Source organism: Amaranthus tricolor, chromosome 2 (assembly GCF_026212465.1).
Source record: "Amaranthus tricolor cultivar Red isolate AtriRed21 chromosome 2, ASM2621246v1, whole genome shotgun sequence".
In the NCBI taxonomy this organism is placed as follows: domain Eukaryota; kingdom Viridiplantae; phylum Streptophyta; class Magnoliopsida; order Caryophyllales; family Amaranthaceae; genus Amaranthus; species Amaranthus tricolor.
Window position 1 is genome coordinate 4,629,818 of NC_080048.1, and position 11,838 is coordinate 4,641,655.

Below are 11,838 nucleotides of genomic sequence, written 5' to 3' on the forward strand. Positions count from 1 at the left end.
CTTCCACCGTCTCATTAAATTTGCAGCAATTGTCATTTTGGTCTGTCCCACTTAATTTCTATTATTTTTATTTTTGGACAATGGCCAATCATTTTCTTTTAATCTCATCTATACATTTTAACTCTCTTTTAATTTCATCTATATAATTCATTCTTTTTCTTTATTTATTATCATTATACATATTTTTCTAAAAAATACGCGAACTTTGTCTTTGATGCAAATCTAAGATCAAAGAGGAGTAATGTAGAGAAGGTTAAATCATTCATTGCTAGTTATTTTTAAACCACAAACTTTTTATCATGATGTTGGTTTTCCTCATCTTTGAAAGGACTAATATGCATTTCTACCATAAATGGAGATAGATGCTTTTAAAAAAAATTATCAAAAATAATCCAACAAAAAAATCTCCATTTGTCAAATACTTTGATATTTTCAAGCAAAGCTTGGGGGTGAAAACAAAACGACAATAGAATTGGACTAATTTTCCAACGTCGGACAATACTCCATTCGATGGTGATAAATCTTTGCCCTATGGCTAAATGTTTGGTATACACGTAGTCCATATTATTTTAATGTGCCCTAATTCAATAATAACAAATATTATCAGTTGTTTTAGATAGTACTTGACAAGTAAAAACTACTTATGATTTTAATATATTTTAAGTTTGGTGCCTGTTAAGATAGTATGGATCAAGTCTATATAAGACTTTATTGCCAGGTGGTGGGACAAATTTAAGCTATATATTTTCCCGCTTTGAATTTTAACTTTAACTTGTGTGATCAGTTTGGAGTGGCTAAAATAGACCCGACAATTTGATATTTATTTAACCTTGCAATCGAATCTAATTTGATCCGACTTTAATTATAAATTTAAAATAAGATTCGATTTTGAATCGACCCAAAACGTTCAATCCGAAATTAACTCAATGACCTAAAAGAACACCTTTAGATCTATATTGGTCCTTATTTCAATTATTCCAATACACTATTGCACAATAATTAAAATAGAAGAGACAAATAAATTATATGGAATTAATCCAACACGCTATTGCACAAGAATTAAAATCCAAGAGACAAATAAATTATGTGTAGAATTAAAAAATTACGGAAAATGAAAAAAATATATAAAAAATTAGAACAAGTGGTGAAAACATATATTCAAAATAGACATATTATAAATTAAAACTATGAACTAAAATAGAATATTGACAAACCCTTGACAATAGAGAAAATATTAGATAAACAAGTGTACTATGTCTAATTCAAAACGTGGGAAAAATTGGTACGTTAAAGTTTCATTTACGCACTATAAAGGTACCATGGTCTACTTGAAATAATGAACATTTACCATGACGTTAAAGTTCACTTTACATTTTAACTTTCATAACGAAAAAAAAAAGTTTGACTAGAATATAAGTGATTCAACTTGCAAAAGCCCTTTTGAAAAGGTGTACATAAACAAATTCGTGCATATTTGCCTCAAAGTATGCATATTATATCGTACTAATGTGAATCATTCATGGTTGGTGAGCCCAATAATTGATATTAGAGTCAAAGGTTCGATCAGTTCACTAACGGCTTATTTGGTTGATGGTAATAAAATAATGGGAATGAAATGTTGTAATAGCAATAGTAATGAAGGAATGGATATGAGAATTGGTAATGAAGATTCTTTTATTTGGTGTGCATGACTAAAGAATGGTAATGGAAGATAATACTCCATTGATTGTATTTGGTTGTTAGTAATAAAAAATAGTAATGACTCTTAGTTTCATTATTGTATATTTGTATCTAAAAGCATTATTATATCTAAATTATTCTATCTAATGATTCTTTTTTTAATAATATTTTTTTTGGATAATTACATACATTACCTTTTTTTTCTTCATTATTTTTTTTTCTTCAGCTCGAAACAACATTACCTTATTTTATTACCACAGTAATACTTCATTACCATTACAGCCTAATACCAGGTTGTTTGATAGTAATAAAAATGATCATTTTTGGTAATTTCATTACCTTATTTTATTACCATCCATTACCATTGAAGGCATCCAAACAACCAAATTTTTTATTACTTAATTTTATTACCATTACCGCCCTCTAATACCAGGTACCAAACGGGCCGTAAGTATACACTGAATGAAGCGGCATACTGTGGGTAGCATGATGAATTGCTAGAGCAGATGTGTAGGCGAGTTCTTAGTGTGACCTCGCGATGGAAGAATCTGGTATTGATGATTTGTATCCAGAATATGGTGGTCTAGAAAACAGATTTTTGGTGAGGTGGCGGTGCAAGGAGACAAATAATATTGTTAGAGGAGGGAAAATGAGTAATGTGGTCATGGTTCATGGAAGGGATTGTTAAGTGTATATTCTAAGTTCCACATCATAAAAAAAAAATATTGACAAATATATAAGTGATATAACTCCATATTAATATGCAATTTTAAAACATTTCGCACTTTACCTATCAATCCTCATTTGCTGCGGTTTAGACCCCAAGCATTAGTGATAGCAGTAGATGACCTATTTTAAATGCTGTGGTTTTAAAAAACCGCAGCATATAGTTTTTTAAAAAAAAATCAAAAATACACTATATGCTGCGGTTTTGGGATAACCGCAGCATATAGCATATATATATTTTTTTTGTTTTTTTTTCGTTTTATAAATAATCCAATGATTAATGTACAATGTAATAAACAATGATTAATGTACAATGTAATAATCTAGTGATAATCACCAATTATCACCAATAATCACCAACTAATATATATATACACTCTCGATCGTATATATAATAATATATATACATATACAAAAATCCTAAATCTAAACTAATTACATTATTTACCACGAATAAAAATTAGCAAGATACGCGGTAATCTTGTTTTTCAATTCGCGCATTTTCCCATCTCTCAAAGGGCGTGTTTCCCTTGGAGTGTCGTATAAAACCTATAATATATTAAATTAAATGATACATAAACATTAGATTTTACCAATAGTAATAAATATATAATATTATAATTTAAGAACGTAACAAATACTTACGACATCAATGTTTTTGACTCCAACCTCCGTCACGGATTGTAAGATATCGTCCATGTATTTGAGAGTGTAGTAGCCACAATCAACGATATTATAATATTGTCGAAAGCACTTAGAGAAAATAGAAGTTAGAGCCAAAAAAGCTTAAAAAACCCTGAAAATCGCAACTTAGCACGTAATTTCAAGCATATGAATATGATTTTCAATTCTAACCACTTCAACACAATAGTATATATATACCAAATAATGTTGTGTGCAAAGTTTCACGCAAAACAAACCAAGTTTGAGCTACTTTATGCGTGAAAGTGCCAAAAAAGCTTAAAAATCCTTAAAATCGCAACTTAGCACGTAATTTCTAGCATATGACTATGATTTTTAATTTTAACCACTTCAACACAATAATATAAGCCAAATAGTGTTGTGTGCCAAGTTTCGTGCTAAATAAATCATGTTTGAGCTACTTTATGCGCGAAAGTGCCAAAAAAGCTTAAAAACCCTTAAAATCGCAACTTAGCACATAATTTCTAGCGGTCTATGCGTGGGTTGAGCAAAAAGACAGTATGCGAAATTGAAGAAGACAATGGAACTTGAAGAAGACAATGAAACTCAAAGAAGAACACAGTAATAATCGTGGGGTTTTAGGAGAATACAAGAGTAGGTTGCTAACTATAGAAATTAATTTGCTATTTTAATTTACAATTTACATAGAAATTAAAGTAGCAAATTATCTTTAGGGATATTTTTCAAATGTGTGCATTTCTCTTTGTCCACTTCTTAAAGAGGGTACATGTATAATTGCCTGTTATTCTTCTTTTCTCGGACCTGATTTGCGCGGCATATTAAGTTGCTAACTATGGAAACTAAAAAGTAACAAATTATGTGAAACTCTTGCGATTTTGTTTTACTTGTGTTTCTAATAAGTCTCATATAAGTGCGACCGTACAAATCCTGGTGGAAAGTTTAAAAATTAGAGGGATCATTGACTACGGAAATGCTGGAGTAGTTAGTCCTTCTCTTGGATTTGGTGATGTTGCTGTGCTCAGTAAAACTGCCTTCGCTAGTGCATGGACTTGGGAGGTAGTCTACCGCTCAGTTTATCTCATTTTTTATTATACTCTCTACATCTTAATGATGAATGAATTTATCTAATTTTTATTTTTAATTAAGATCTCACTATTTTTATTCTCTATACTATGATCACTCTTATACTTCTAAATACTCTATTGCCATAATTTACCATATCTAATTCCGATCCTTAATTTCTATGTAAGTCTATCATTCTCCCTTATACACAATAGCCATAAATTATTTTATAGATGTCTATTATTATTATTATGTTCATTGATTAGTAAGGGTAAAGCGGATTACTATTAAAGATTCCAAATTTTAGGGTTCAAAAATTTAATTTTCATGTACAAATTTAATTTTAATTTGAATTTAATTTAGATATAATTTACATTTTTTGTTGAATAATTTGAGTTATTAGTTTTTTTTGACACAATAATTTAAATATCAACAATAAAAAAACAATCGTCATCATCATCATATCCAGTGTATCCCGCTCACAGAAAACTATGATCAAGGTCTAGGGAGGAAAGAACAACGATAACTCATACCCATAAAAGAGAGTGTTGTCAAAGAGTTCCTCGACTCGAAAAAGGTTCTAAGAATAAAAAACAATGAAGACTTATATTATTTATTATTCTTAAATTTTTAGGGGTATTTTTTATGTACGTCAGAACCCAAAAAAAAAAATAGATGGCCCTGTCTATTATATATATACTTGATTGGATTTTCAAAATAAATTTCCTCTATTTTTCTTTTTTTGTGAATAGGAATATGAAAGCAATTCGAATTCGTTGGAAGCATTAGCATCGTTGAAAATAGGAAAATACAATGTTCCAAAAGCAGGAGAAAACGAGTTGGGCAGTTTAAAGTTTAATAAGATCCCAAAATACACACCATACAGTGGAAACAAGGAAACCTTCTCGTATTACATTGATCCTGATTGGTACAAGATTGCTCTATAAACTCAAGGTAATTATCCATTAATTTATTTATTTATAATTATTTTAAAGGGTCACGTCAAAAAATAACGCACATATGATCCTACATCGAAGAATTAGAAAAAGGTTGATTATATATAAGTTTGATGGGCTACTCTTTCTATTATCGACTAGTTTTTGGATGAAATCCCATCGGATCTGTGTTTAGTCAACTTTCTTATTGCGTGGGTTTTGTGCACACTTTATAAGTTATATATATAAGTTATTGATTAGTTTATCCCATATCGATGAATTAAAAATGGTGTGCACACTTTATAAGTTATATATTGGAGTCCTTTCTCTCGTTGGCATATGATTTTGGCCTTTTGGGATGATATCTCCTTTGATTATAAAGTATGTGCATCTCATATTTCTTCGACTATATAGTGACATTGACAATGAGTTCAGCTAAACTTATCGGAACCACGTCAAATTGTACTGATGATTAATATTTCAGGATGAAGTAACACTAGAAAAAAATGCGTGAACGAGGTGTGCAACGTAGTAGTACCAAGTGTAGCATATGGAGCAAAAGGAGCATCATCTGATATTTACGTCAGCAACGTCGCTTACGCTGAATTCCTTCACGATAAATTTGGTTTTTCCACCGTTGATAGTGTTATGAATGGTATCATGAATGGTGTGACTTGAGTAAATAATTAATGTGTGTATTTATGTGTGACTTTTGGGATGGAATCCAATGAGTATGTTAATATGAGTGTTTAAGTTGGTAACTTAATGATTGTAGTGTTTAACTATGATTTATTGAGGTGAAGTATTTATGGGAATTATTGGTGTTAATGGTGATTAATGAAGAAGTGCAAAGGGTCTTGAAAGATGCTTTGCTCGAGCAAAAACTAACAGAAGAAGTCTAAAGGTCTCTCGACCGAGCGAGCTCTTGGGTTGGTCGAGCGGACAAACAGAATGTATCCAGAAGCTGTCTGTAGCTCGCTCGACCGAGCCACTCGACCGAGCGAGTTTTCTGTTTTGGTCGAGCAGTTCCTCTGATACACCTAGGATGCTGTTTTTTGACCTTTTAAGTTCTTGGAGCTGTTTCATATCATTCATTATTCAACATTAAGCATGTATTAAATGAGCAATTGTCATTGAATGTACTTAGTACTATAAATAGAGCTCTCATACTCACTCAAGAAGGATCATCAAACACAACCCCTAAGCCAAACAAGAAACTACACACGACGGAGAACGTAGCCATCATTGGGTGAACCTCATTAAATCTTTGTGTCTCTTTGCAAGTTTTACATTATCAAACATTGTTTAGTTCATTGTTAATATCGTTCATCAAAGTTCTTAGCGTCTATCGATCTTGACAAATTATTTTCAGATAGGAAAGCTGTTGCCACTATCTCCGTAATTTTTTTTTCTTAATTTTTTTCTTTTCTTTTAAATTCTCCAAATTATAACTTTTATAATAAATTAAAGGCATGTTTGGTTGTTGGTGCTAAAAGGTGGTAATAACTAGTACAACCAGTCTCCTAGAGACCGTCTTTTTGATAGACGTCTCTCAGGCCCAGCCCGTTAAACTTTAATGTCATCTTACTGTATCTTTAATGCATATTTACATTATCCTTAATGTCTTCTTACAATACTTAATGCCCACCGAAAAAGTACTTATAATGCCTACTTACAATATCTTTAATGCCTAATTACAATATACTTAATGCCCATCGAGTAGGTACTTGGGTACTTATAATATTCTAAATGTCTACCGAAAAACTTACTCTATATGTTCCTTTTTAGACCAACCCAATAAAGATAGTCTCTCAAAGAGACTGTCTCTCACGAGAATCATGATTTGTATTGTAAATTTTTATAAAATGCATAATGTCATTCCTGTAACAATGAAAATTAAATGAAAACAAGTTTTTTTGTTCACAATTTTTTCATAATTCCAGCTAATTTATATATTTAAATGGTAATATATTGAAATGAATTTTGTGAAGAAGATGAAATAATTGAAGGTTAACAAGCATAGTCATTAAACTTGTCAAGAAATTCTTCTTCAAATATTACACTAATTTTTCATTACCATTATCACCATTTAATTTCGACTACCAAATAGACCATAACAACTAATAATGGGGTATTAAAGTAGATAAACTACAGTTAATAGGTGAAAAGTATGATTAATTTTGTTTGGTTGTGAAAAAAAAAGATTATTGCCATTGTTTATACACAGATAAAAGTAAGGTTCTACTATAATATTAGATAATATATATAATTAATGCTTATTTAATTCAAAGTTGTAAATTTTCAATTAATTAATTTTAGGACTATTTAAATATCAAAAATTCAATCAAGGATTAGTGGTCATGGAATTTTCATACAAGTTCTAAATTTAATAGAGGTATTTGTTATAAGTTTTTTTACTTGCTTTTTCATCTAATTTTTTGTAGTGTACCGATCAGTAATTAATTTGCTAATATATCGAGTATGAATTAACCTCAATCAAAACTTGTGGGTCCACCCGATTGAGTAATTAAGTCTTACTACTTGTTGAAAATGCAGACTGCTGTAGCAAATGGAGTGAACCATGTTGAGTTCCGCGGGGCATCAAACAAGCCAGGAGTAGCAGGAAGTCCAGTCAATGGTGCTTTGGCCAGCAAAAACACCCTCAAAATGGTTGCTGCTTTTATTGATCAACTCCCTAAAATTGTTCCCATTTAATTATATTGGTGCTTAGACACAAATAATAATAACTTTTAATTTTATTATGTACTAAAATAAACTGGGCCAAAGGGACAAGAATTGAAGTTTAATTATGCTCTTTTAAAGAGCTGATTGATAAGTATTGTACTTAATTATCTTTGTAAGTTTTAACTTCAATACTTAAATGAAGAGCATATATATATATATATATATATATATATATATATATATATATATATATATATATAAACTTTGTGAAGAGAATTCTAAGTTATGAAACCTCGTCGCAATGATCTTGATTAAAGGTAAATATAAATTTTGTGTGTATGTGTAATTATTTTTTTATCGATTTATTTAATACTTGATAATGATTGTAAGTTATCTTGTGGCAGATGAAGACGTGAGGATTAAGCTTTTGTGAATTAGTTGCTAACACACTCAAGTGCAAAATTTTGTTAGAGTTTTCATACATTATAGCGACTAACGGGTTAGTAAAATTATACTTTATTTATTTTGCCTTTTTTGTGCTTCCTCATTTCTAAAATCTTGGGTCCGCCACTGATGAAAGAAACATATATTATTAATTGATCGGATCAAAAATAAAAGTCGTAATTTTATCTCTAATGACCTGGTTAACATAGTGTAACCATCGGTTCTTCCCTTATAGAAGATTTCAGGTGCACAAGCAAGATTTAAAATACGATCCAATAAAGGCTTTGGGATGACAAATGGTCGGAAAATTCCATGATTTAGATGTTTCCATGCATCCTCCACTTTTTTCTCTAAAATTTCATAAACTTCATTTTCATTTGATACTCCTTTTTCCTTCATATAGCATTGCACCGAAGATACCACATGCTCTCTACTTGTTTGCTCAAACTGCAATAAAAATAAAATTCATGAAATTAATTACTACAAATGAAGATCAAAGGGCTATGGAAATGAATCGGGTCGAAAATGGGCTATACTATAATTAAAATGAAGATAAAAGGGCTTAATAAGGGTCGAAAACGATTCTTTCTAAATAACATAATTAATGGATATTTTAGTTATTATAAACAACAATGCTATCGAAATTATTAATGTTTCTACAATTTAATTATTTTAAATGATAATTTAATTATTATAAATTGATCAATGGGAATTATAATAACGTTTAGTAATAATAGGTCGGGCTTTGAAAATCAGGCCCATATAAAGCCCATATTAAGTTTAAAAGGCCCTTATCGAACATAACCCAAATATTTGCTTGAGCACGGTCCGACCCGACCTGTATCCAGTCCATTGAACACCTCATCACACAATATGAATAGGGTCTTCAATTCACCTGTGTAAGATGAGCTACATTCTACGTAGAGGTGTTCAAAACAAATCTAATAATTTGATTTTCACTTGACCTTATAATCTAATTCGATTATACTCATCTTTAAAATGGATTTACAATTATATTTAAACTAAATTTCAATCATTTTATAAAGCAAAATTTATAAATTACCTGGGTGCTTCCTACATCATTCAAGAGCCTAATGATTACCAAACATGCTTCAACAAATTTAGGCATAGGATGTTGACACACCCAATCAAAACTTTCTTTATTTGCAATGCTTCCCATGCCAAGATACGACCCAACTATTCCTTGTAATTGCCCAATCGATATAATTGATGTTTTCATGTATTCCTCAAATGTTGGAGTGTATTTTTCTTTCTTCCATTTTGCTTCTCGAAGCCATGCTTGGCAACCACGGTTAAACTATACAATAAAAATTTATTACATTTACGCAAGCATTTAATTTCCATAACTAAATATTTACCAAACAAATCCTAATTATAATATTTATTGGTTATTTTCATTATAAAAAAATTTAATAAGAAAATTTAATTTCAAAACCCTCAACTTTGATGCTCAAATTATAAAATCTCCGCTTTACATTTCTATCTAAAAATTCTAACTTTATAGGGTACTTACCTAATGATAACAACTATAAAAGTTCAAACCATATACGTGATGTCATTTTATTGGTTCATATGTATTTTTTTTTTAATTTTTTAAAAATTTAAGATTTTAAAATAATATTTCAAATTTGAAATTTTAGAATAAAACGTCTTGAAAAATTGTAATTTTTAAATAATATTTCAAATTAATTTTTAAATAATATCCCAAATTTGGAAATTGTTTTGTTGAAATACCCAAAGTAGGGATTTCAAGATCATTTTTTCCTAAATTAATCAAAATTCGATCAACATACATGTCAGGTTTTTAGGCTATTTTAGGTTGCCGTCTGTCTAAGGCCTTAGAAATAAAGGGTCTCAAATATTAAATGGTGGTATTCAAGTCCAATTACCTGTTGTCTATAGTGATGTACACCATATGCTCTTCCCTCTTGTGCTAGTTCTTGCTCATATGTATCCAGGGTCTCAAAAAGTACTTGACAACAAGTGTTGAAATATTGTGGTAGTTTAGCTATGTACTTATAATTCCACCTACAATTCCAATCATAATAATAATAATAATAATAATAATAATATTATTATTATTATTATTATTATTATTATTATTATTATTATTTATTATTATGAAGTAAGATAATGTTAATACCAACCTATTAACCGCTTCAGCAAAAAGTTGGAGGATTTCAAAGGAGCCGTATGCATCAAAGATGTCATCAAATATTTCAACAATCATAAATAATTTGACAAGAAGCTGCCTCGCACGAAGATATTCATGTTCATAATATATCCCCAAAATCCAAAAGTATGCTTCTACCAATCTGTCTCTCGCGAATGGCACCTTCGAATGCAATTCTTCCCACCACCTTATTTTACATGTTCCACAAATTTAAACACAATTAATTCATTTAAATAAAATTAATTAATATAATATTAGAAGTTAATGCGATATAACGAAAGCTTCATGTATTCAAATCTAATTCACCTTCATATTAAGTGAAATATTTAGCGGCATATATGAGAAGAACATATGTTGCATGCAAACTTCTATCTTAAAAGACTAGACAACAAATATCATAATTCATAAAGCCTCAATTAATAGAATAATAATATTAATTAATAGAATAATGTTTGATTTACTAAACAACAAATATAATAAAGTAACAAAAAATAGAAAATTACCCAGAAATATCTCGCAATTCCTTTTGATGAAATGAGTGAAGTAAATTGAAATCTAATTTAGCGAATTTCAAGAGGGTTGTATTGTGAGAAGCATGTTGTTGATAGAATGAGATGTAATGCTTTGATTCAAGTCTCATAAAACCTTTGTGAAGAGGCTGATGAAGAGCATGTCTTACTTCTTCACCCAATGCTGAATTCATATTATTAATGACTGAATTTAGATAATTTGTTGTAAACACACAAACTTCATCTAAAATATCATCTCCGTGGGTTCGAACATGCGACGCCTCGTACAAACTTAGGATACCTTCAACACCTTCATTGAGTATGGAGCATTTAAAGCCTCCTTTGTCATCCTTATATTTCTTGAAAACATCTATTTTAATTTCATCCACATATCATTGTATTATACAATGAAATTAATTAGTTTGAATTTTTAATATTAAAATTAAATAGAAGTAGTATTTTCTTCGTTTCTATTTGATGTTTTTATAAGCAATAAGATATTGATGCAATGAGAATCAAGAACAGTTGATCTTTTAAAACTAAGAATGCACCAAGCTAACATCTAACATATAATACAACTCATTTTGTATAAAAAAAAAAAAGTAAAAACACAATTAAATCATAAAATAAAAAAAATCAAGTATGTTTACTTTTTGATTTGAACGTTTTTTTTTATTGAACTATACACATGTAAAAATAATAAAAAGTTAATATTATAAAAGTATGCGATTAGACGATTCAAACAAGATCTCACTTAAGTTTATTTTTTCTTACATATTAGTCGCAATATATAAAATATGCTTTAACAATGAATAGTGTCAATAATAGAGATGTACGAGTATTTCAGAATGAAAGAAGTATAATATTTTTAATTTTTTGTTGCAAGTAATCCTTAAAAAAGGGTTACCGCAACAATGTTTATGGTTAAGCGATCCTAAAA

At 29.6% G+C, this 11,838-nt stretch overlaps 2 protein-coding genes across 2 annotated transcripts; one reads left to right on the plus strand and one right to left on the minus strand.

The window, feature by feature from the left end:
- The first annotated feature begins 2,218 nt into the window (after positions 1-2,218).
- Positions 2,219-7,781, plus strand: LOC130805420 (bark storage protein A-like). The gene is made up of 6 exons (XM_057670196.1): positions 2,219-2,281; positions 3,970-4,125; positions 4,884-5,059; positions 5,558-5,721; positions 7,511-7,521; positions 7,623-7,781. The coding sequence occupies exons 1-6, from the start codon at positions 2,219-2,221 to the stop codon at positions 7,779-7,781; spliced, it is 729 nt and encodes a 242-aa protein (XP_057526179.1).
- A 486-nt stretch (positions 7,782-8,267) lies between these two features.
- LOC130805421 (probable sesquiterpene synthase) lies at positions 8,268-11,481 on the minus strand. The gene is made up of 6 exons (XM_057670197.1): positions 11,475-11,481; positions 10,893-11,268; positions 10,364-10,597; positions 10,106-10,244; positions 9,259-9,513; positions 8,268-8,642 (listed from the first exon to the last, which is right to left on the minus strand). The coding sequence occupies exons 1-6, from the start codon at positions 11,479-11,481 to the stop codon at positions 8,268-8,270; spliced, it is 1,386 nt and encodes a 461-aa protein (XP_057526180.1).
- Between the last annotated feature and the right edge of the window lie 357 nt (positions 11,482-11,838).